Genomic DNA, 26,529 nt, shown 5'->3' on the forward strand with positions numbered 1-26,529 from the left:
TCACAGGCAAGAGACCGCACGCAGTGCACCTCTAGCAAGCTGCTGGAAGCAAGATGACAAAAACTCGAGGTAGTAAGTTTTAAAATTAACATTCACTATCTTCTATATCACATTCACATTCAACACAGCATTCTTCAGTACCATTCTTTACTTTTTCAGACATCCATGCTTTCAACTATAGCCCTAATTGCAACAGATAACAGCCCGATATTCTCCAATTCACACTCCTATGAGCCATAAACAACCATCACAAGGTCCAAGAATGTTCTCTCCTAGTCAAACTACATAGTACTGCACTGTTTGCCAACACTGTATTTTCGTTGCTGGTGGTCCAGTTGACATTTTTGGCCACTGTACCGCAATTTTATTTCTTGCTGGCATTATTGCTGGTCGAACCACTCTCGGTCTCCTTCGCCACAGTACTGAAAAGGTTCATAAAAAAATATAAGTTGGCTGCATGGTGACGTAGCTGTGATCTTGTAGTAGGAATATCGTGGGTGAAAATCCCACTGTTGGCAGCCTTGAAGATGTTTTCTGTAGTTTCCCATTTTCATTCTAGGCAAATGCTGGAACTATACCATAATTGATGCAACAGCTGGTACCTTCCCAATCCCAGCCCTTTCCCATCCTTGCGTTGCCTGAACTTTTTGATGTGTTGGTATGACGTTGAGCCATTAGCAAATATTTCTTGCAGACTTTCAATTTTATCCCATAGTACTTTGTTAAAATCTGAATGTTTCATGTAGTTTTTATTAGCTTGTTAATAACTAAAGCAGATTTCAATGAGGTGGTTACAAAAGAGAGTGAGAGTTGGTGGTAGGGGTACTTTGAATGGAGTGTGGATAAAAAAAATATTCATGGGATAGTATGTTTGTTGATTTATTTATGTATTTATTTATTTGTTTGTTAATTATAGGTATGTTGTTCATTTAGTAAGTGTACAAATTACAGATGTTTCTCTAACATGTCATGTGAAAAGTGTGATGATCTTGTTCTATCAAATCTGTATACAAATTTCTACATCTTTGTAAGAATTTTTTTTAACATTGGATGTTTCTTGTGGCATGATGATAAGTGGTTCTGGTGTTTCAGGCTGTCAGTTTGCCGGAATTTACTCGTACTTTCGTACTTGCTACTAGAGTTCTGGAACCATCTTGGTGTCCGAGCAGAAATGGTGCAGCTCGACAATGTACGTTCCATACTAGTTCCTCGGTGCGTTGTGCTATCACAGGCATACTACAGCATTGCATGGTTTAGCAACACAATGGTATCTCTGCCATTGGGAAATACACCCGACAGCACTGATGGACATCTAGCAGTTCTAGGCTTGGGCAAGCTTTCTCACATACATCCAGTAAACCTTTGGCCTCATGATTGGCGTCCACAGACAGTATTGGAGCTGCTGATTCAGAGCACACGTGCTGCACCTGCTCGAGCTCTTCTTGAAGCCCAGAAATTAAATGAAGATGAGCTTTCTCTGTGGCCATGTGCTATGGTTCAATTTGTTGTTTCTCTAGGTAAGGTTCTTGTTCTTCCTGTGTACATTTTGTGCCTAAGATCTGAGTTCAGCTACGAATTTCTCAATTGTATGTGTGGATGAAAAGCATATTGAACTGTTTATCGTGTTAGGATTTTAACCCCTTTAGCTGGCTCATTACTCTGGTGCTTCATGGTATAGTGTATGTCCGGTGCAGTGTGATGTTTGAACCTTCATATCTCGTTAACCAATTTTCCTAAATGTGCATTCTTTGTGTCATTTCAGTCTTCAAGGTTATCTCTCTCCTGTCATCTATTAAGCATTACTGGAATTGCAGGAAACCTGATCAATGTTATACCCGTGGGGGCCGTACATAATACTTAACTTTTACCACTCGTCTGTCGGGTGAGGCCCGACATTACGATATTTCCGTTTCGGTCGCATGTCGGGGGAGACCCAACATGGCATTTTATCGCCCACCGCTCGTCTGCCGTCTCTTAGCCGACAAAATACATGATGATATACTGTACTGCCATCTTTTGGTTCCGCGTGGAACTTTGTAAAATCCAGATACTATTTGACAGTCAGTCAAAAATCTATTATTTAGATGGCAGTGTAGCCGTCAGCTGTCCACTCATGCACATGAAAGCTCGAGCGATAGTAAACAAACATGGTCGCCATGTGCTCTTCTAGTCCTATATATGTTGTATATGTCAGGCAGCACACAAAACCACAGTATTTTCGCACCTCTGCTCCTAATGAATATATCTAATAGCAATTCACGATGCCTAAAAGTGAACTGACAATGGTCGGTTTGTTTACCGTAACCCAACATGTACCTGATGCTGACGGCTGGTACAATTATAAATCAACAGATCCAGATTTCAAGAAATTGCCGTTTACAGTGGTTTTAGCCTACAGACTACAGTGAGGTATGAAAACAGAGACTGAACAGAGTTTTTCAATTGCTTTTTAGCGATAATTTGTACACTAAATTATTAACGAAACCAATCGGTATGCAATAACGGTAATAATAATAATAATAATAAAAATGCAAAATAATTTGTCTTGAATTCCACATATTGCTTTTATTTGCTCCAGTATAGCTTGCTGTAAACGTGTATAGCCTAACTACATCATTTAAAAGCAAGTGCCCACTGTCGGCAGCCCTGAAAATGGTTTTCTGTGGTTTCCCATTTTCACACCAGGCAAATGCTGGGGCTGTACCTTAAGTAAGGCCACGGCTGCTTCCTTCCCACTCCTAGCCCTTCCCTGTCCCATCGTCGCCATAAGACCTATCTGTGTCGGTGCGACGTAAAGCAACTAGCAAAAAAAATAAAATAATAACAATAATAAAAGCAAGTGCTATCTCCAAAATCGTGAAGGATTAATACAGGTCATATAAGATAAAAATGTACATTCAAAATACGAGTAGTAGAGGCAACACAGAGAACTTTAATTCGAGGGGTAAGGGTTAACCTTGACTAGTCAGGGTGTCTCTCCATCACACTCCTCTTCCTTCTATAAGAAATTCTTCTTCATTCTCCTCTCTTCTATCTAAGACTCTTCAGGGTCAGGCAGGATCAAGGATTGGGTAACGTCCAGGACTGAGGTAATCCGATCAGGTGAAACGGTATGACTGCCTGAGACGTGCGAGTATATCTAGACTAAGGTCAAAGGATTTTCCCGATCTTCCAGTGTATATACTTTTTATAGCTAGTTTTTATGCATGTACACACATGTGTCAGCTTGAATTCTAACTAAACATTACAAGAACATGTTTCATTCCATTTTGGAACATCTTCAGCTTTAAAAAAATGTATATTAAGTACAAATTTTGGCACGTATAAAATAATGAGAACACTAAAGGTGACAATGAAGTTAAAATGCTCTTCATTAGAGAATTAAAGCACTAAACACGTCATTGTTCATATTGATAATATAGTTAGTTGTGGCATTAGTCTTTAAAGGGAAGAGGTTCTTCTAAATATCAATATTTTGTTGATATTATACAGTGTACATTCCATTAACTTGTAATACGTACTGAGTTTTGAATTTTAAACTATAACAACTGGGAAACTCCTTAAGATCAGAACCTTAGTTGATTAGAAGAATGGCGCCAGATAGCAGGAGACGTCTCTTTCGAAACATATGTCAATGTTGTTGATGCTGATTTCCCAGTGTATGAAACTATGACAATAGATGAAATACTTGAAGAACAGAAGGAGATCAGTGCAGGATGAAAGTGATGATGAGCCAGATCCTGAGCCAATTCCTATGGTGTAAAAAGTAACATATGGAGCAATTAATATAGTGCAGCGATATTTTAGTTTTGAAGTCGATGATGATGATGATGTAATGACTTTACAAGATGGACAGTACAATTTTGAAATTAAAGCCAAGAAAGCAATCAACCATACATATGTATTTCAAACTAGTGTAAATATCCGTGATCAACTGTGAGGTAAGATATATTATGATTCAAAGTTCATATATTGCAATTTCATGTTTTCCCGTCTGTGACATCCAAATCCTTGGGTCCCTTCAAAAGTGTACTAACGAGATTCCACTGTGCACACAATAGAAATCTTAAAACTCTTCCTGTTGGTTACAGTAAATGAAATTAAAGCAGTATTTAGTAGCATGCAGAAATGTTTCCCATCCTATCAGTCTAAATGCCAGGCCTATGGTGTAGGAGTAGCATGCCTGCCTCTTACCTGGAGAGGCCCCAGGTTCGATTCCTGGCCAGGTCAGGGATTTCTACCTGGATCTGAGGGCTGGTTCGATATCGACTCAGCTTACGTGATTACGCCTGATTACAATTGAGGAACTATCTAACGGTGAGATAGTGATCCCCGGTCTAGTGGCCAGGAGGATTCGTTGTACCGACCACACGACACCTTGTAGCTATTGGCCTTGACGCTGAACAGCGGTTGCTTGGTTTGATTTTGGTATCAGTCTAAACCTCAAAAATTATTTTTATTTTTGGTTTACTACGTAGTATGTTTGTATGTAAATCAAAGACAACAGAGGTATATCAGAACTTGTGTATCCTGGTTGTTGAACAAAATAAGAAGGTTTAATTGGAAGGACAGTTAGGCATGATAGCTCACTGACTTTTCACCACTACACCTCAAGTTTTTTTCCCATTATGGTTTAATATCTCACTAACACACCAAAGGTTTTTGGTGATACAAGAATGGGAAAGAGCTGGAATTAGGAAGGTAGCAGCTGTGGCCTTAATTAAGGTACAGCCCCAGCATTTGCCTGGTGTGAAAATTAGAAACCATGGAAAACCATCTTCAGGGCTGCTGATTGTGGGATTCACACCCACCATTCCTGAATGCAAGCTCACAGCTATGCAACCCTAACCGCATGGTCAACTGGCTTCAAGCCTGAAATTTAAATCATGGAATATCTAAAATGAAAAGTAACATCTGTATAACTTGGGTTCTTTGCAAAATATGGGGACCTATGGCTATGATTACAATATTAACAGTTACAAAACTGCAAGCTAATTTGTTTGTGCTTTTTCTGAAAGTCTACATATACTCTTCCTGTCTTATTACATTTTCAAAAGCTTCTGGAGATTCCAAAGTCATTTGAATCGTGGAAGAAGGGGAATTGGCATGTTGTATACCACTGGTTGGGCACCCCTGGTTCAGAATAAAGAAAAATACAAAAAAGAAGTCTTCAGCGTGTTCTTCAATAAATGATGTTACAATAATCTAGATGCTTTACTGCTCACAAAATATTAAATTCACAGGTTTTGACGTAGAATATGTTTGTAATTTCGGAACTCAAACTTGAACCGTAGACGTTACAGGAACGTGAACATTTCAAAATTGAATTGACTTCTAGACAACACATGCAACAACAGTGCTTAATATTGCATTTTAAAGAGGAAGGACCATTGGGTGATATGAATAAACCTGAGATGTATCTCTTGTCTCATTAATATTGAGACATATTTAAAATGTATTTGAAAAGAAAAGAAAAAAAGCTTTGTCTCTGCAGAGACCTTTGTTCCTTGAGATACATCTCATTAGTGGATTCTCTTGGAATAGCATCTCCAAATATATATGAATAAACTGGAGCTTCGTCTCAATGAATGGGGATATATCTGAGTTTCTTGAGACTGCCCAGTAGGTGACTCATTGATAGATATAAGGCTGAAAATGTGATGGTGGGCTTTATAATGGTTTTATAACAGAAGGTAAAGAAAATGTATTATCACATCATTCTAGAGCCAGTACACAGGGAAATGATTTTTTCGTAGTGTAGGTAACTCCGGATTTCAAAGTGGTGTGGTGCAGCCAAAGATATAGTTTCGACCAAAATGCTTTGGATCCAATTTCCAACAACTACACAAGCCTTAGAAAATCCGATGCCTTCATTCTGGTGGTTGTAGTGAAAATACAACTGGGCAACCATTCTCTCTTAACTCCAATCAAAATTATTATTATTGTTGTTACTAATAATAAGTTTAGACCCATCCCTTTAAACAGGGAAAAGGACCAACATGACCTAATCTACTTCAACACAAAGAAACTCAAAGGGAAAGGGGACAAATTCAAAGAACTCGCCTGGCCAGTGGACTTGGACTTTTAACAGTACAAAAAGGCAGATTTTTCAATCTGGAAAAGAAGTAATAGAAGTTAAAAAGAGGAAGAATATTACACGAGTTTTAAAAAGAAGATACGAGGGTAAAAGCCTCCCTCTGCTTACAAAGGAAAGATGGAACTTTAGCAAGATCAAACATAGAAAACTGTGAGGTCCTTACCAAATCTTTGGCAAATTTCTAAATTGTGAAAAACCAGTTAACCTTATCAGAATCAGCAAATCAACATGCCAAAATCTGCAGTCTTCTCCCCTTGATCGCGATGAAATCAAACGCCACATAGGGAAACTAAAAATCAACAACGCCTCTGGTGAAAACTCCATGATAGCAGAATTTTTTAAACACGCCCCAGAAGAAGCAATAGACGTCTTGCATAAGACCATCATTGACATATGGGAGAAAGAACAACTACCGGAGATTTGGAAGGTATCTTTAATCCATCCTTTATATAAGAAAGGAAGTATCAAAGATGTAAATAACTATCGTGGTATCTCATTACTCCATCCTAAAACAACTAGAACAGCAAGTCGAGCGCTCTTTCGGAGAATACCAAGGAGGTTTGCGGAAAGGCTGATCAGCAGCAGAGAAGATTCACAATCTTAAAACGATAATAAGATATCATGTTGAAAGGCCGAATATACATGTGTAGATTTGTAAACTTCAGAAAGGCATACGACTCCATTGACTGCAATGTGTTGCTTCTAATAATTCCAGAAATGGGAGTCGATGAAAAACTGCTATCAGTAATACAAGCAACCCTGCCTAATACCATCTCCAAAGTAAAATTCCAAAGATGGTACTCTGCACCCTTAGAAATTAAAACTGGTGTTAAGCCCGAAAATGGACTCTAACAACTCTTGTTCGTCTGCATACTGGAGAATGTAATACAGGTATGGCGTTAGGTACTACAAGGTACAGACTTGTTCAGACCTTTTAAGGATTGGGACAAAGAAGAATGGAGTAGAAATAGACTGCTTAGCTTTTGGGGGTGATATAGCAATTGCCAAAATTTTTTGAAACTGCAACAGAAGAAATTGTGTTGAAAGAGGTACCAGAACAAACAGGCTTGAGGATATCGTTTGAAAAGACGGAAGTAATGTCAAACATCAAAGACAGCATAACTCAACTGAACATCAGATATGAACAATAGACCGTATGCATGAGTTAAAATACCTTAGTAAATGAAATGTCGTATGGCTTTTAGTACCGGGATATCCCAGGACGGGTTCGGCTCGCCAGGTGCAGGTCTTTCTATTTGACGCCCGTAGGCGACCTGCGTGTCTTGATGAAGATGAAATGATGATGAAGACAACACATACACCCAGCCCCCGTGCCATTGGAATTAACCAATTAAGGTTAAAATCGCCGACCCGGCCGGGAATTGAACCCGGGACCCTCTGAACCGAAGGCCAGTACGCTGACCATTCAGCCAACGAGTCGGACAATACTTTGGTGAGTGGATTCAATCAAACGGACTAGATACAGAGGCCGAGGAAAAAAAATTGAGGCGTCTTTTGAACCCATCTGGAACATATATAATAAATAAATTAAATATAATAAAAGGTGCTCTTTTGCCTGCAGTACCTACTGGGTGGACTGAGTAGCTCAGTAGTTGCTGTTGCCGGTCCCAAGCCCGGGGAAAGGTTGGCTCAATGCCGTAAAATAACAGCTAGAGAACATCTTGAGGCAACCTCTATGGTTCACAACCATAGTTGTAACTCGGAGCTTGCTCCATCCAAAGCTATATGCCTTTGACAGTCAAGAAAGGATGGAAATCTTTTTGGTAAATTTCCACCGCTTGGTACTAGCCAGGGAAGACTGCATTCGGATACGGTGAGCTGTCGCTTGAAAGACGAGTCAGATGAGTCGGAGTATCTGGAAATACCCAAGACAAACCAACAACTAAACCAAAGACTAAAATTGAAACAGATAAACTATTTAGCAACATATAACATTAACTCTCTGGCACAGGTGGGAAAATTAAAAATCCTAACTAATGAACTAGACAAACAAAAGATCCTTATAGCAGGACTACAAGAGATGAGGAATTCAGACCAGGAACCCATGGAATCCCAAGGGTATAGAGTGTACAAAGGCATCCCTGGAGAAAGGGTGATGAGGAATTGTCCACAATTTGGTACAGGATTCATTGTCAACTTGAAAATAATTGATTTGATAATAGATTTTCAGGCACAATCCCCAAGACTCGCGGCACTAACAATAAAGGCATCGAATAAAATATGCACACTAATTAATGCCCACACTCCTACCAATGATAAAAACAATAGGAGGAAAACCAGAGAAGAGGTGGATGAATTCTGGGACCTCCTGGATCAAACAGTGACAAATATAAATAAAAATCATACCAAAATCTTAATAGGCGACTTCAATGCACAATTAGGTAAAGAAAAGAGATACAGAGACATAATAGGAAAATGGCCAGCTCAAAAAGAGACCAATAAAAATGGAATAAGATTGATAGACTTTTGTAGAAACCATAATATATCAAAATCTATGTATTTTATGAGAAAACCTGATAAACTTAAGACATGGAAACACCCAGATTGGAGAAGAGGAGAATGGCAGTTAGATCATGTTTGTATGAAAAAAAATTATCATAAGGAAATCCAAAATGTTAAAGTACTTAGAGGAATAGACATAGAGTCTGACCATTACATGGTGAAAATCAAAATTAAATTCACACCAGTAAAGAAACCAAAATCAAAATATAAATTAAGAAAAGTTTATGATCCCCATAAACTAATAAACAATGAACAGTATAAAGAACTAACTCAAGACATTGATAAAACAGATAAATTAGAAGAGATCATCCCGAAACTAAAAGACATAGCTGAAAAAATAGCCTTGCCAAGTCGAAGGAAAAAGCATCAATGGTGGAATGAGGTATGCGATAAAGCATTTGAAAGTAGACATAAAAAAACCAAACCCCATGGCACTACAGCCCTTGAAGGGCCTTGGCCTACTAAGCGACCGCTGCCCAGCCAGAAGGCCTGCAGATTACGAGGTGTCATGTGGTCAGCACGACGAATCCTCTCGGCCGATATTCTTGTCTTTCTAGACCGGGGCCGCCATCTCACCGTCAGATAGCTCCTCAATTCTAATCACATAGGCTGAGTGGACCTCAAAGCAGCCCTCAGGTCTAGGTAAAAATCCCTGACCTGGCCGGGAATCGAACCCGGGGCCTCTCGGTAAGAGGCAGGCACGCTAGCCCTACACCACGGGGCCGGCTGAAAGCAGACATCAGGCATGGTTAAATCATCAAAGTCAGAAAACAGACACATCGTATGAAGAATTAACCAAGCAAAGAAAATTAACCCAAAAAAACCATCAGAAATATTAAGACAACATCAAAAAAGCATTATTCAACAAATAGAAATAGATCACTAAAAGACCAATTCTAGGGATTACTATAAAATATTTATTAAACAACTTCAAAAATATGAACTGCCAACACTTATGCTAAAAGATAAGAATGGAGAGATGGCACATAATAATAAAGATAATACACAAATTCTAGCAGACACATTCAATAAATTATTGAATTGTGAAGAACCAAAAGAACTACTTGATATAAACACAGACATGCCCATTAAAACTCCACCAGAAAATATCGATCCACCCAGCTTTGATGAAGTTAATCAAGTCATTAAAGAACTGAAAAATTATAAAGCTTGTGGTGAAGACCAAACATTTGCCGAGTTATGGAAAAATGCAGCGGAATCAATTAGAGAATCGCTTCACCAATGCTTGATTAAAATTTGGAATGATGAAAAATTACCGGAGCATTGGACATCTACAGTAATCCACCCTTTACACAAAAAAGAAGATGGAACAAATACTGAGAACTATAGAAGAATATCACTCCTGGATTGTACTTATAAAATATTCTCGAGAATAATTTACAATCGGTGCAAATATCAACTGGACAAAGAATTAGGGGAGTACCAGGGAGGATTTCGACCATGGCGTAGTTGTCCACATCAAATCATAACACTAAAATTATTAATGGACATCTACAAAAGAAGATAGAAACAAATGATTATCACTTTCATAGACTTTCGGAAAGCTTATGATTGCATTCACCGACCTCCAGTATTAAAAATATTACGAAATTTTGGATTACATCCTAAATTAGTTAAAATGATAAGCTTAACGTTAACAAACACTAAATCAGAGGTGAAGTTTAGAGGAGAATTATCTGAAGCATTCACGATCAGAACAGGACTGAGACAAGGTGATGTACTATCACCACTTTTGTTTAATTGTACTCTGGAATACTTGATGAGAGAATGGTATAAAGACAATAACAAAAATATAAAAATTGGATACACTAAAGATGAAATTAACCTTAATTGCTTAGGATTTGCAGATGATCTGGCACTACTAGCTAATAACCTTAATGAAGCTCGGAATCAAATCACAAGTCTCCAAACTATTGCTGGGAAAATAGGATTAACAATTTCATTTGTAAAAACTAAAATATACCAGGCGAGTTGGCCGTGCGCGTAGAGATGCGCGGCTGTGAGCTTGCATCCGGGAGATGGTAGGTTCGAGTCCCACTATCGGCTCTGGAGATGGTTTTCTGTGGTTTCCCATTTTCACACCAGGCAAATGCTGGGGCTGTACCTTAATTAAGGCCACGGCCGCTTCCTTCCAACTCCTAGGCCTTTCCTAACCCATCGTCGCCATAAGACCTATCTGTGTCGGTGTGACGTAAAGCCCCTAGCAAAAAAAAATAATAATAATGGCAATAGATCCCCTTTTAATAAGCAGTGTTCTGATATGTGGGAAAGAAATAGAAATTGTAAAACAGTTTAAATACCTTGGAGAAACTATAACATACAATTTAAATGAAAAAATTTCTTGGACAGAGAGAACGAATAAATTATCCAGAGCCCAAAAAGTAACCAGAAATACATACAACAAGAAATGTTTGACAATAAATACAAAATTGAAACATTATAAGACTCTAGTCCAACCTGAAATAACTTATGGAACTGAAACATTATTTAAACTAAACCAAAAGAATAACATAGACAAAATTTTAAAAATGGAAAGAAGAATAGTAAGAACATGCATTAATAGGAAGTACCAAAAAGAAGGAGAATGGCGCATCATTCCAAATTCAGCATTATATCAGAAAATAGAACCTATAACGGATTTCATGAGAAAGAAGAGAATATCATTCTTTGGTCATCTGTTGAGAACACCTCAAGACAGGTTAATACGCAGAATTTTGGAAAAGCTTTGGAAACAAAAGCAACAACCTGTCTTCTTCTTCTTTTCTAGCCTATTTCAATCCACTGCTGGATATAGGCCTCTTCCATGTGCTTCCATCGTCTTCGGTCTTGAGCCACTTGGAACCTGTCTGGATAAAAGAATAAAAGAAGACATGAAATAATTAGACATAACACTGGAGGATTTAAAGAATAAATCAAAGTAAATAAATTGAAGAATAGTAAAGTTAGATTCCTACCAAAATGTGATAAGAGAGAAACAACTAAAAGGGTATTTTCAGAAGAAAAATGACAACGAAGATCAGATCAAAGAAATACTGGAAGATCAGAAAAGAAAAAAAATATAAAACATCATAGAAGACCGAACAGAAATTGACTACAGTGGTCCAGTGCGGCCATAAAAGCACAGTAATAATAATAATAATAATAATAATAATAATAATAAAAGGTGCTTTTGTATAAATACCAAAATTCATCATTACAGAACTGTCAGTCAGTATCTCTGAATGCTTCAGAATGCCTTATCCTTTCTCAGAAATGTGTGCTTGCTAAATTAGAGGAAGAAGAGGGATAGATATTCCACAACATACTTGGTCCAAACTACAAAAACAGGATGTACATAAGAAAATCCAGACAAGAAATTTACTCAAAGATAGAGATGATCATGGACACACTGCGCAAATGCAATGCTTGTTTCTATGGTCACCTACAACGGATGGATGACTCTCGACGTACAAAACACATTTTAAACAATTTTGACTCGGTATCCCTGCTACATTAACTTCAAGAAAGACCTCGAAGAAATGGGCCTACAACCACACAAACGAGACCTTTTCAGAGCAAGCCTTGTGACTTTTGGGACTTCCTGGAGTGAGAAGTGGGTAGCTGGTGCAAAGTGGTCAGATGAACGCCGTACTCGACACAGCGAGCTAATGAAAATCTTCTGGATCAATCAAAAATTGAATAAATGCTGGAATGTATAATGAAACTTATCATGGTCCCTAGTTGGTGGATTAGTGAATAATGAATAAATAATAATTCAACTACCATTTCTAGATATGTTAATGTGATGCATGTAGGCTGCCTGCGCATCAATTTTCAAGTTCGGTTTTATTCTACCAGTTTCCTGCTTACAAAATGAGACTTTTTTTTTTTTTTTTTTTTTTTTCCAAGGTTTCCAGCAGTCACGGCAGCGCTGCGGTCTAGGGGTAGCAAGTTTGCCACTTACCTGGAAAGTAGGGTTTGATTACCAGTCAGGTCAGTGATTTTTACCTGAATATAAGGGCTGGTTTGAGGTGCACTCAAGCTATATGAGAATAACTGAGGAGCAATCTAAAGGCGAGATAGCGCCCTGGTCTAATAAAAGCAAGAATAACGGTTGAGAGAATTCTTCACGCTGAACACACGACTCCTCGTAACCTGAAGACTTAGGGCTGAGCAGCAGTTGCTTGGTTGGCTAAGATCCAACAGAACTGTAGCACCATGAAATTTGTTTTTGATTCGTTTCAATACTCTGTTATATGCAAGGTTATTTTTCAAGCCAGATAATTACTGCTCTATTCGCACGATTTTCGTGTTTATTAACTTTTAAAAAAATGTAAGCCGCTTTTAACTCTGTATTTCAAAGATCACTGCATTTGTCGCATATGCAATTCAATGTGGCGGTTTACCTGCAGCACATTTCGGGAAGTTGAGACTGTAAAGATCACTCCACCGTAGTTTAGTATAATCTTGAAGAAATGAGCTGGAATCTCTGCAATTTCACCCTCTATTGCCATTGTTCTCAAATAAACTAAATCAGAAAAGTTGTAAAAGATCAAGTCGCATCATGAGAAGTTTAAAATCCTTTCTCTATTAGGTGGTATTTGTTTATACAGCTGTGGTGTCAGCTGACTGATACCAGAGCCAGTGTGAGAGACACATCTCAAGCGGAAGTAGATAAATCTCATTAGTGGGAAACAAACTTTATTTATATACATGGCGAGATCTATCTTGCATGTGACTTCCGTCTCAATCCTCCTTTGAGATCTGTCTCATGAGGTAAATCTTATTTTTATTCGTATCACCAATGTCCATATTGACGGTTTTCACTTGACAAAGGAAATTTAATATGTCGTCCTATTCAATACATACACATCTCCATTTTTAGATGGAGTGATATTAGTCATATATGTTTCAACTTGTTTGAGCCATCTTCAGGGGAAAAAAGTTAAAATTTTACATAATTGATGCTGAAAGAATATGTTAAAAGAATGAAGAAAGAGATGAAAACAAATGAGACATGATGGAATTTAAACAATAAGTTATTATAGCAAGGTTGTGGACCTCTTGGTCTAAACATGCAGTGTGTTACATATAAAAAACGAGGATGAATTCACTGTGCTAAAATTTAAAATGTCAGTCTGTCTTCGTTAAGTCGCAATCACAAGAGGGCAGCGAAAAATTGAGAAACTATGTTTGAGAAGAAAACAAATGCCAGGTAAAATGCATGTGACTTGTAGTGGAAACCACCAATGAAGTTTAAATCTGTAATGGAAAAAATGAGTCTGTATGAGAAACTTGGGCTAATAACTAAAAAATAAGTGTGAAGAAAACTTTAAACTTACTTATTAAATAGTTGCCCTCTCGAGCGGCCTGACCTTCTCAATTTAGCGGTCCCGTTCTCACTGATCGTGTCTGTTGCTGGCTCAGCTGTGTATGCGAGGATGGGAGGAGTGAAGGGAGAAGGGGAGGGAGGCGCTGAGCTGGTGGGGAGAGAAAGAGGGAGAAGTGGTGTTGAGTTGGAGAGATGGAGACAGGGTTTGTTTTTATTATAGAAGTGCTGACAAATATATGGGATGAATGTTTCAAGTAGAATGTTCTTTTTTTCGTTGATTTCATTTAAATTTTAAGAGGGGCCCCTAAACTGGTCTGTATCAATGTGGATGTTCTTGAGAATATTGAGCAAGGTGCCTTTTTGTTCATGATGCAAGATCTTAAGATCTTTATCTATTGTCGTATGTTCGTGACTGGATTCTTTATGATGCTTACTCATAGCTGAAAAACTATTATATTTGAGAACATTGCAATGTTCGGCGTATCTTATGACAAAATTGCAGCCTGTTTGACCACATGGCTGGAATTACAGGATTGGCATTCTAAATTGTAAACTCCGGAGTTCAAGTAATTATTATTATTATTATTATTATTATTATTATTATTATTATTATTATTATTATTATTATTATTATTATTATTGTGCGGATTGAAAATAAGTCCAAAGTTGGTGTTGAAGGTTCTAAACGTTACTTTAAAGTTGTGTTTTTTTAAAACATTAGAAATTTGGTAAATGCAACTACTATTGAATGTGAAAGTAGAAAATTTCTCTTTAGGAGCAGAATATTTTTCTAGGGTAGTCTTAGGTCTGCTCTTATATCTGTTGATGATTCTGTAGGTGAAGATTCTACTGAAGCCGTTGTATTCTGCAGTATTGTAAATAGTATTAATTTCTTTTTTTGTAATTCTTGTGCAATAAAGGAACAGTCAATGCCTTGAGTACCATGCTATTGTAAGCTGCCTTCTTATGTATGTCTGGGTGCAGAGAATTTTGTTGGATGGTATTGATGCTGCGAGTGGGTTTTCTGTACATATTAAAGGATAAAGGGTTGTTGTAGTTGCGCATGATGGTTAAATCCAGGTAATTAAGGGTATCATTGTTTTCTGACTCTATGGTGAATATTATATGTGGATCATTGGCGTTGAGAAGTTCAAGTACTGTATTGCTGTTAGTAATATGAGAGTCTAAAATAACAAACGTGTCATCCACATAGCGTGCATACCTTAATTAAGGCAGTTTCCCACTTCTAGCTCTTTTCTGTCCCATCGTTGCCATAAGACCTCTCTATATCGGTTTGACGTAAAGTGCAAAATAAAAAACTAAGCCCTGTCCCGAGGCTCGTTGTGTTATTGTTGAAAGCAATTTCTCTTTTCCCCCTCCTGCTGACTTGCTGTGCGTAACACAGGCAAGAATTTTTCGATTAGGATGAACTCCATTAGTCTTTTAGCATATTCAGTACTGAAATGCCCCATCTGCCAGTTGTGCTTCTGAAGGTCTCCCTTCTTCACTGAAGCTGCCATTCAGGATTTCACCGTAACCCTGGGGCAAGGGACCCTTACAAGATGCTACCAGCCGGGTCAGCTGGACCAAGTTTTTTTAAAAAGTGATGTTACTCCTGTCATTTGCCCTTTGTCTTGGCTTGTGACAAGCTGACCCTGGCTCCTGTGTTCTGGGTCCAGGTTGGTGGGTTATTTAGAATTAAGAAATGATATGCCAAGAGTGATATTTCAAGCGGATACTGGCTTATGTACTTTATTCTGACAGTACCTATTGCGCAGTACATGTTTGTTAAAACTTGCCGCCATGATGCAGACCCATTCAGATTTTTTAAAATGAAGCAGAATGCCATTCTCACAACAGAGAAAACTGATAATATAATTTTTTTTTTTTTTTTAATGTTAAACTGTATATATGTGCGCATAAAATGACAGGGGTAGACCTGTTAGATCTGTTGTGATGTCAAGTGATTTTGGCATATTTATCTCAAGAAAATGCCTGTGCATGCAGAGTTTTTTGTTTGTTTAATGTTTACATTGATAGTATTACACATGACCTAACTTTCCCAGCACGCATTTTGTTCATTCCTCAGTAAAGCAGATAGTGGGTAAGTTTTCTCATGAATCTTTGGTTTTCCTTGTCATGTTTCATCTGCTGAAAATTTCTTTACTGCAGTTTGTTAGACATATTCAGTTGTTACAGTGTTTCTTTGGATAGTACATTGCATACAGCATATTTCATAACTAAATAACTCCTTTTTTCCTCAACACTAGATTTGTGGATGTGTTTAGTTCTTTATTATAATGGTATTTGTTTCCAGGTAAATTTGTGTGGCCAATGTGCAACTATTCGGCAATCCCACAGTTATTGTTAACTTTGGGTCAGTATCGTCTGGTGCAGGAGTATGTACGTTTGCTGATGGGTTGGTGTGAATGGAATAGCTTCCTGCGTCTCTTCATGCTAGGTGCAGCATTATTGTACAGCAATGAACCTCAAAAATCTTTGATCATACTACAAAAGGTTGCAAGACGAGATGCAGCCAATGCACTTTTGAATCATCTTGGGAATCAGGCACAGAAATATTCTGTCCTCATTGAGTACTATCTGCTGGTGAGTATATTTTCTTCTCTATTCCTTTCAACAGTCTCAACTCTTGCTTTTGTATTGTGTTGTATGTTATGTACAAAATATTCAGATATGTCTTGTTAATTTGGTTGTGTGGTTTTCATATCACCATTCAGTTTTATACAGGTGCACACAAAAGAATATCTGAGCTTTAAGTCATTGGTATGGTATGTTACCAACCTTAGCTGTCTCTTTCCTAGATCGGATGAGAGAACAACTGAGAGAATCTGCATATGGCAGATTGTGGTTTCCTCACCCTGTCACTTGACAGCGCCATATGTAGAGTTCCGGTTACAGATGGTGGCTCCCGAGCTTTCTGTGTACTGCAGTTTGCAACGTGTAATTCAGTAGTTACAGTCCAGTATCAGTCTTGGTGACAGTATGGATGTGATCCTCCATTTGACAACATTCGGCGGTGGTATAAACGGTTCCAGATGATGGGATGCCTGTGTGAAGGAAAGAGCCTGGGGCAACCTCGAACATCAGGTGAGACAGTCAAACATGTCAGGGCAACCTTTATGCACAGTCCTAGCAAATCTGTGTGATGGGCTATTCGTGAACTAGCACTGCCGAATATGGCAGTGTGGAAAGTGTTACAAAAGCGAATAAAAGTATGACTGTACCATCTTCAGCCGTTACAGGACCTGAAGCCTGTAGACCATTAGGCAAGGGGTAACTTCTGCATGGAAGTGCAAAAAGGGTTGGGAGGTGGTGAAGGTTTCCTTAACCATGTAATTTTCAGTAATGCATCAACATTTTATCTTCGTGGTAAAGTGAACACACACAACACTCATATTGGGCACTGGAGAATCTACACGCAACAGTGGAATACAAAAGGAATTCCCTGAAAGTTAACGTTTTCTGTGCATTAACTGAATGTCAGGTTTATGGGCCGTTCTTTTTCCAGGAAATAACTATAATATCACGAGAACTGTGTACTTTGATATGCTTCAGAAGTGGCTCTTCATTTAAATACAGGATAGACTTCAAACCATCAATTGGCAGCAAGGCAGAACACCCCCACATTTTTTTCTCTCTGTGCGGGAATGGTTGAATGAAATTGTTCCCCATTGTTGGATCGCTCAACATAGTTCGGATAATAAGGCTTTCCTTCGGGGGCTGCAAGGAGCCTCGACCTTTCTCTGTGTGATTTCTTTTTGGTGGGGCATGTTAAGGAACACATGTTATACCACCACTACCTGCCAGCCTATCTGAACTGAGACGTAGAGTTGCTGCAGCTGTGCCATCCATTACTCCAGTACTCCCAATATGCTGACCAAAGTGTGGGAAGAGCTGGACTATCGTTAGGATGTGTGTCATGGGACTAAGGTTCTCACATTGAGCACTTGTGGTGTGTGCTGTGAAAACTTGAACAGTCTTTCAGCACATGTATGAATTGTCTTATACAATACGTAAGAGAAATTATACACCCCGATATTCTTTTATGTACACCCTGTAATTTTAATTTTCAACACTACCCTTGGATGATTCATGTATTTAACATCGAAATTTATTTGTAAAAAATTTGGAAGGGAAAAGGTCTTTTTCTTTCTTTGGATGAAATTATGGCTGTAAAGGAGAGAATGCTTACATTTTAACAGATAACATTTGTTCCTCTGTAGATTCTGTATGCTGTGACAGAAAACATGCACAGGTTGTATTTTATTGATTTCCATATCTATTCTTAAATTCTTCATTAATTCACTTCTTCAATCAAAGTTTTCCACTATGAGATATTCCTCTGATTTTTATAGTTCCTTTTATTTATCCTTTCTCGTGTCACCATTATCTTACTTACTACCTAGAAACCTGAACAACAACCCAACAAGTGGACAGCAAACTACAAGCCGCAGAAATGAAGTTCTTATGAACTATGGTACAGAAGACAAAAAGGGACAGGGTAAGGAATGAAAGAATAAGGGAGCAAGCTGGTGTGTACCCATCCCTGAATGAAAAAGTGACAAGGGCCCGTTTGAAATGGTTTAGCCATGTCAAACGAATGGACGATGGAAGGACAGCAAAACAATGGCTACACACAGTCGTGGCCGGAAAACGACCGGTAGGAAGACCTAGGAAGAGGTGGCTCGACCAAGTGAAAGAGGACATAGGAACAAGAGGAATCAGCTGGGATGTCGTCTTGAGAGAAGAGTGGTACATGGACAGACAGAAGTGGAGAGTGCTCGTAAACCACACCCGGGCAACTGGAGTGGAAAACTGATGATGATGATGATGATGATGATGATGACTACCCACACTAATTCTTGTGTTAATATATTTTCTGTAATCTGCAAAAACTAAATTGTGTCAGTATTCTGCATGCAACATTGTGGAGCCATTCTTCCTCTCGTTTTAGTTTGGTGAAGATTAGATTTTAATGTCAATGGTTCAAATATTAGCTCCATGTTACTTTATATGTACAAAATTTCATAATACCATGGGACAATATGCCATCATTTTAACAGATTATATAGTACTGATACGCAGCAATTTAAATAATATTATAAAAATTGGTTTCTTGGAAGAAGAATAGGATAGTCTTTAGACCACAACAAAAGGGAAACTGTTGCAATGTTATACAAGTTTTTAGTGTGGCTGCTTATTTTTAGTGTAAGTATAGTGTTTAAGGATCAAGTTATTTGGATTGTTGGACCTTTTGTGAGGAAGAGAATTGGTCGTTTCTCGAAACATAGTAATTATGTTCCGTTTTTCTTTGCAGCTACAGTAATCTTTCTTTCTTTCTTTCTTTCTTTCTTTCTTTCTTTCTTTCTTTCTTTCTTTCTTTCTTTCTTTCTTTCTTTCAAATCTGCCTTCCAATGAAGATGGCCCTATAGGACTCAGTATACTCACTATCAGAAATTGGGATTGAGAATGGTGATTTAAAATTTGGCAGGATTTATTCAGCACAGTCACTATAATCTCATCTGTAAGTCAGGATGGTAAGCCAAATCTCTTCTCAAAATTTTCAAAAACCCTCAGTATGACACTTGGAGCTCTCATTACAATACCATGAACCTCAGTTGATTCCAAGTGATATTTATCTTTGAAGAAATTTATTGTGGGCTCATAAATACCCCTTGGTGTACCTCTGTATCCTGTTAATTTCCCAAGTCAGATCTTATTGTGGAAATCCACAATTACACCTCGCTGTGTGTTAGTAGAATGTGCTATCATGTCAACCCTCCAAGTGGATCCATTCATGGCAGGGCAGGAAATTTCCTCATTTATTGACCAGCCGTTCTTCCTCAGGGCATCACGTATCTTTGACCTTACGATTTGGTGATGCAAGTTCAAAATGAGCATTCCATGGTCACACTGTCCCAAGACATGAACCAGCGTTTCAGTCTCCGGGCAGCAATGTCTGTACTTGGTACCATTTAAAGACCGGCCGGGAATGGCTCAAGTTGCAACAACATATTTTGTATTCATCTTTAAACACGGTACCTACTCCAAAATTGATAACGCGTCTTGTTAGAAATCCACTTGTCAGCTCCGGGCACCGCATTATACATTGTTACTCCCGTACCTCTTCCAGACATAGATTTCCAAATTTCAAACTCATGGTCACACAGTTCCTGGAATTTGATCACTGATAACATCTTCATTTCTGATGGTGAAGGAAAGTTAAGGTGATCACATGAAATTTGTATTTCATCTCCCAGCATCCTAACTGCATTTATGTGTGCATTATCAGTTCTCATTAACGCTATACAGATGTTGCAGTGCTTCCCATGCATCTCGAATTAAATTTACCCGTCTAACATTTCCCTCTGAATGACATACTGCTGGGAATATTAACTGATAAGGAAACAATCCCTTTAACAAAACTTTAAACATTCTTTTCTATGTCTTAAAAAAAAAAAAAATGGTGGTAACTAGTGCAGCGGTGCCATCTGTAAGTTTCGGCCTATTGTACTGGTTAACAACATTTACTTTCTGATCTGGATGTAACATTGGTGTTGATGGCAGGTTGTCAAGGTCTTCAATAAGTGATATTATAACCCCTTTCTGGATCAAAATAGATTTAATCTTTAAACATTACTCTCAAATATTTAATGGTATCTTTGGTTCCTGTTTTTACATATACTGTTTCGGCTGCCATAATATTGCTCACAACTGTATACTAATCAAATAATATGTAACCTGATGTAAATCTTGGCTATCCCCAAACTTATATACCAAGTTTTTCAACAGTAATGCCATCTAGTGTAGATGAGTGGCAGCTGAAGAGAGATAACACATATCAGTCAAACTTTGTAATGTTTTCGTGTTGATCAGTTTTTATGGTTTAGAACATTGAAGGCCAGCAATGTTTAGCATTGATGGACTTTGCACTAAAAATCTAAATTCATATGGTAAAATCGTTAGAAATGTTATTTTGCACAACTTTTATAATGTACCTTTTTTGATACAGTTAAAATTACTAGAGTAATTTGATTTGACATTTCCTGTTTTGGTTCCCTTAATTTTGCTATGCCAGTGTATACGTCCAACCTTGTCCTGGTACGCTATGGGGTTGGGTATGAAGTGATATGAATCTTCTTAGCAAATTTTTACTACTGAATGCCCTTCCTGATGTCAGTTTTATCAGAGGAGTTGAGGAGGAGTTTCACAAAACTTCTACAAAAATATAAAAATTTCAGGAAAGATGTTTTTTAATTAACTCACAAAAGAAACTCAGTATTTTTGCAGCTAATAGCAGTTTGAAGAAAAGTATATAAAGAGATAGTAGATATTTTACATGTTTTTATAACTAAATACTGTCTCTAAATTAACCCTGAAAATAACAAAATTTTACAAAAGTCAACATCTACACACTTCTCTTATCAGTTTCTAAACTTCTTAATCAAGATTTTCCAGAGGAAAAAAACTACTATCCTTAGACATTTAAAGCATATTATTATTAAATGAAAAGCGCACAATGTGCAAAAACAGTTTTTGTACAGATGGTCAACTGTGCTAATGCCATTCTTATTATTGAGGTTGTCCTAATTTTGCAGTTTTGTGCATGGTATCTTTCACAATGATCATTGCACAGGTTACATATACAGTCTTCGTTCGGCTGGTGGAAGTTTTTGGTTTGGCAGAATCTGATGTGAAATCCATGAGTGGCGTAACGTGTAATTACGTGCCGTAGCTCGTAATTTGCTTGCTTCCATTCTTCCGTCATTATAGCGTCCGTGGAATAGAAGTCGGACCAAATAGCATTCCTTTTCTCGTTTAAAATTTGGCGTGCATTTTCGTAGGGTTTGGTGTTTGGTAGCCAAAACTGTGTTCTGATATCCTCAATGAAGTAGTCCTCCTTGGTTAGAACATACGTTAACCTTGAAGGGGCTGACTTCCCAATGCCTAGTATTCTCTTGAGATATCGGGCCTTGACTTTTTCTATTGTCATCAGGTCGCTGAGTGTGAGTTTTTCCCAGGTGATGCTAATCCCATAGGTTGCTATTGGTGATATGGCTGTCCTGAACAGTAGCATTGCTGTACTCAGTGATATTTGTTGAGGTTGTTGAATGTTGTAGATGGCTTTTATTGCTGCGGCTGCTCTTTCTTTGACGTGGATATTGTAGGATGTTAGAGTAGTTTGGAGGGTGACTCTAAGGTACTTGAATTTCGGCACTACTTCCAGAGGTTTGTTGTGCATGGTTATTGTATTTTTAGGTGCATGTTTTCCTCCTTTCCTAAAGGTCATTTGTTTAGTTTTGTTGTGGTTTATTTGCAAACCGTTACTTTCTGCCCATGATGTAAGCCTATTGAGGACCTCTTGGAGCTCTTCTGTTTTCTGAGCCTATTGCCATATCATCTGCGTAAAGTATAAGCAATGCTGAGGTATCTGTGATTATTTCTGTGATGTCTGCTGTCATTATGTTGAATAAAATTGGGCTGATTGGGTCACCTTGTAGGACTCCGTTTGTTTGGGTTACGTTTTTGGATAGGGTTATGTTGTCTGATATTTGGACATAGTTATATTTGAGGATATTCGAGATTATGATTGCTATCGGATGTGTAGCTCCTATTAGGTAATTGAGTTTCCGGATGAGTGTTGCTCTATCAACAAGGTCAAAAGCCTTACGATAGTCTACGAAGACTACAAAATATTTCTTTCCTGGATGCCTCAATGTATCTTGGACTTGTTCTATTAGGTATTTTACGGCATGTAGTGTGCTTCTTCCCTTTCGGAAGCCGAATTGATTTTCTGGTATCTGGGAATCTATTTCTTCTGCAAGCCTGATTGTTAAGATTTTCATAAAGATTTTGAATGATGTATTTTCGAGGGCTATACCTCGATATGAATCAGGATTGTCAGTTTCTCCTTTCTTAAATATCATCTTGATTGTTGACAATCTCCATTGCTCTGGGATTTCCCCAGTGTGCATGCATGTGTTGAATAGTTCTACCCAGTAGTCTAGCATGACAGGTAGAGAGTCTTTCAGGTGTTCTGTGCAAATGCTGTCTGGGCCGGGGGCCTTTCCATTTTTTGCTGCTGTTATTGTATTATATATTTCCTGCCTCGTTATGGGGATGTGATTTCCCGTCATTGTTACTGGAGTTAATTCAAAAGCTGTTGATCGGTGTTGGAGGTTGAGAATGCTTTTGAAATGGTTTTCCCATGACTCCATTGAGATATTATTTGATGCTGAAGTTTTTGGTTTCCTAAGCACTAGGAATGGGTCATTTTGGGCGTTTGCAGCACGTCTCCTGGAGTCTTCCTCAATGTACTCCGTTCTTGATTTTTTGATTAGTGATTTATATTTCCTTCTTTGTTCGGCGTATTGGGCCAGGTGACACGGGTTCGATGTGTTCTTTGCTCGATGTAGTGCCAGGAGGGTCTTTTTCCGTTCATTGTAACAGTCTTTAATGAACCATGGCTGTGATCTCCTTACTTTCGTGTGAGTTTGGCATGATCGAAGGGTTCTTGTACACATTTCTACTGCTTCAGTTAGTTGCTTTATCTGTCTCATCACCGATATGTCTTAGTTTCTCTGGATCTAATTTCCTGGATATTTTCTTCCTTGGTTGTATTGGCAATTGATCTTTATGAGTAATTTCAAAAACTGTTGAGATTGGTATATGTTTCCTAATCGGAGCTATGGCTGAAGTCCATAATGCTTTTTGACTGAATATTTTAATGTCTGCACCTCTGTAAAAGACTAAATCTATGGCGCTGCTTCCATTCGAGGCTGTGTACCTTTTCATGTAGGGACTGTTAACAAGGACATAGCCGGCTTCTTCCAGAGCCTCTTTAATCAATTCTGTTCTGACGGTTGGTTTGTCTATTCTTGCATTTAGGTCGCCTGCGAAGATTACTCTATCATCTGTTTGCGTTTGTGACAAGGCCTCTGTTATTCTTTCGATTGTGTCCTCTGTTGACATATGTGGTTGAACATACATGCCAATGATTGATAGTAGGCTGGTCTTTATGGTAATTGTGTTTTCTTCTTTTATTATTTGTTTTATTTTCCCTAAGTTCGGTTTGAGAAAGATGGAGACCCCTCCTGATGGTCTTCCTGTGGTCTGGCGAGCGAATGAATGAATTCCGTAATATCGTTGAATGTTGAAATCCTGTGTTAAGAATGTTTCTGTCAGTATAATGGCGTAGTTGGTTAATGTCTCTATTGGAAAGAGAGGCAGAGAATTTTTTATGCCTTCAATGTTCCATAGGAGCATATGTGTATGTTTATTGTAGTTCTCCTCCTTCAGCACGGTTTGCTCTCCGAAAACGAAATCTTCTTACGATTGTTCTATTTGGCCAGAATTCCGGTCGTACAGCATCTTCAAGGAATTTGAAAGGGAAACCTATTTTGAAGGCTTTGTTTTCACTTCGTGTGTGAAGTTCTTCGCAATGGATATTATCTTTAATTCCATTTTTCTCTAGGTACTTCTTAACCTTCTCTTCTGTTGCGTTTCCTTTCAGATTTCCTAGGTAAAGCCATGCCATTTTGTCAGCAGCTTGTAGAGCATCTTCTTGAACCCTTGTCCCTCTGATGGTTTGTGTGTTTCTTTTATTTATTACAGTTGTACATTCTGTTTCTCCTCTATAGTTATGATCGTTATCCCTTCCATGTGTTTTGTTATTGAGTACTTCATTATCCTTGTGAGTGAGCACTGCATTCCTATTCAGGGTCTTCGTAACTTTTTCTTCAATAATTATATTTATTTTATTCGTTATGAAGTCCATCATATATCTTACGGTTTCTTTTAAATCCGCTAGATCCGTAGTTTCATTCTTCACGGCTTTCTTTCTTTTGCTGAATGAGCTGGGTTGTCTGTTCAAGTAAATGCAAGCTTTGCATTCCGCCGTCAGATGGTTGAAGTTGGTTGTTGTTGCTGTTTGTAGGTTCTTGGTTGTGGCCGGGAGATTAAGCTATTTGTTCCGAGGTCGAGCTCCCTTCTCCTGCTTGGGTGTGGCTGCTAGATGGAAGTAGCTGCCAGTTGGAGTTACTTGCAGGTTCTTGGTTGTGGCCATCAGATGGCGCTAGTTGTCTCGGAATCAAACTGTCTTCTCCCTCTGATACGTCTTCTCTTTGGTATTCCATAACCTCGCTTTCAGAAACAATCATTTCGTTGTTCTTGTCTTTCACTACATTAGTTAATATATCAAAGCAGTTTTTCGGATCGCTTACCGCTTTTAGTATCTCTTCTTTCTTCTCATTCTTAAGATAACCACCTGTTTCTGTAATATTAACTATCGTTTTGAGAGCGTTCTCAATCCGTGTTTTCATCTGGTCCGCCATTATTGTGCTGTGAAAGGAAGAATAATAAATTTTAGGCATTTATATGCCTTTGTTCAGATGTATAATTGATTAATTGTCCAAAAATATTGTCAACTAGCTGACCCTACAGACGTCGTTCTGTCAAAAATAAATGACAATGGAACAAACTGAAATTCAGTCTGTACTGCACGCAAAAATCAGAATAATGCAAATGACTACATTATCAACATCAAATGAGTTATTTTTCTACTGCTACTAAAAGTTAGTAACAAACTACTGGAAAAACGTGTTTTCATTACCTGCAATATTAATACCTTCATTGAGAATAAGAAAATGCTCAGATAGGTCACAGCATATCACTACCCACAAATAACCCTGATTGACTGTAACGTAGATGGGAAATGTTCAGCAGGTCTTCAAATCCTTCACAGAGCCATAATTATCCCCCGTTGCAAATCAAGTAATTTGATAAGTTGATGGCGTGAAGATAATGTGGCAAAAGTTATTCCTCTTTCTTTGTAGGAAATAACTATCATAGAAAACACTGATTCAAATGAACACTATGAAGATATGTTTCATTGTAAAGCTTTGAGGTACACAATATTTTTTGTTTGATTACCTGACGCATAAACAAAGTTGATGGTTTTCCAACATGGGAACAGGCAACATACAATTGGCCATGCGAGAAACATGAGTGTTAAAGATTAATGCTGCAAATACTCAATGAATGCCCCTGGGATTTATTTATGGTCATAGCAAAAGCGACCCGCACTGGAAACTGCAGTTGTTTAAAATTCAAATGGTATGTCAGACAGAATCATAGAGATGCGTGGTATCAAAACGTCTTCTCCTTTATACCTCCCCGTTAGAATGGTTGCTTCAATCACGTTGTTCAGTAATGTTTTCACCGCTAGTCGTGTACCATTACAAAGATGCGGTTGGTTGATATTTCTTAACACTATGACCACTGATCTGACCTTTAATTGAAGAATGTGAGGCGGCAATCATGGCAAATCCAACGAGTTCAAAAATCTGTAAATTAAGGAGGACAGGTTTATTATTTTTGTCACAAAAACTATAAAATAAAATAAACAAAGCAATATGGGGGATAAGTGTGTTTGTTATATGTTAAAAGAAAGCAATGTTATATGTTACCTTGAAAGTTGGCATGAAATTGTCCCGAAGTACATTTGTTGCCTCACATGAAGTCATTTGAAAGCAGTTGTTATATTTTTGGATATTTG

At 38.1% G+C, this 26,529-nt stretch overlaps 1 protein-coding gene across 1 annotated transcript in view; it reads left to right on the forward strand.

The window, feature by feature from the left end:
* Nucleotides 1-26,529, forward strand: part of Nup160 (nuclear pore complex protein Nup160) — a 358,544-nt gene that overhangs the window by 236,676 nt on the left and 95,339 nt on the right. Inside the window, exons 13-14 of the mRNA XM_068225252.1 lie at nucleotides 1,093-1,517; nucleotides 16,270-16,559. Coding sequence (XP_068081353.1) covers nucleotides 1,093-1,517; nucleotides 16,270-16,559 — 715 coding nt within the window. The remainder of the gene's footprint in view (nucleotides 1-1,092; nucleotides 1,518-16,269; nucleotides 16,560-26,529) is intronic.

This window comes from Anabrus simplex, chromosome 1 (assembly GCF_040414725.1).
Source record: "Anabrus simplex isolate iqAnaSimp1 chromosome 1, ASM4041472v1, whole genome shotgun sequence".
NCBI lineage: Eukaryota > Metazoa > Arthropoda > Insecta > Orthoptera > Tettigoniidae > Anabrus > Anabrus simplex.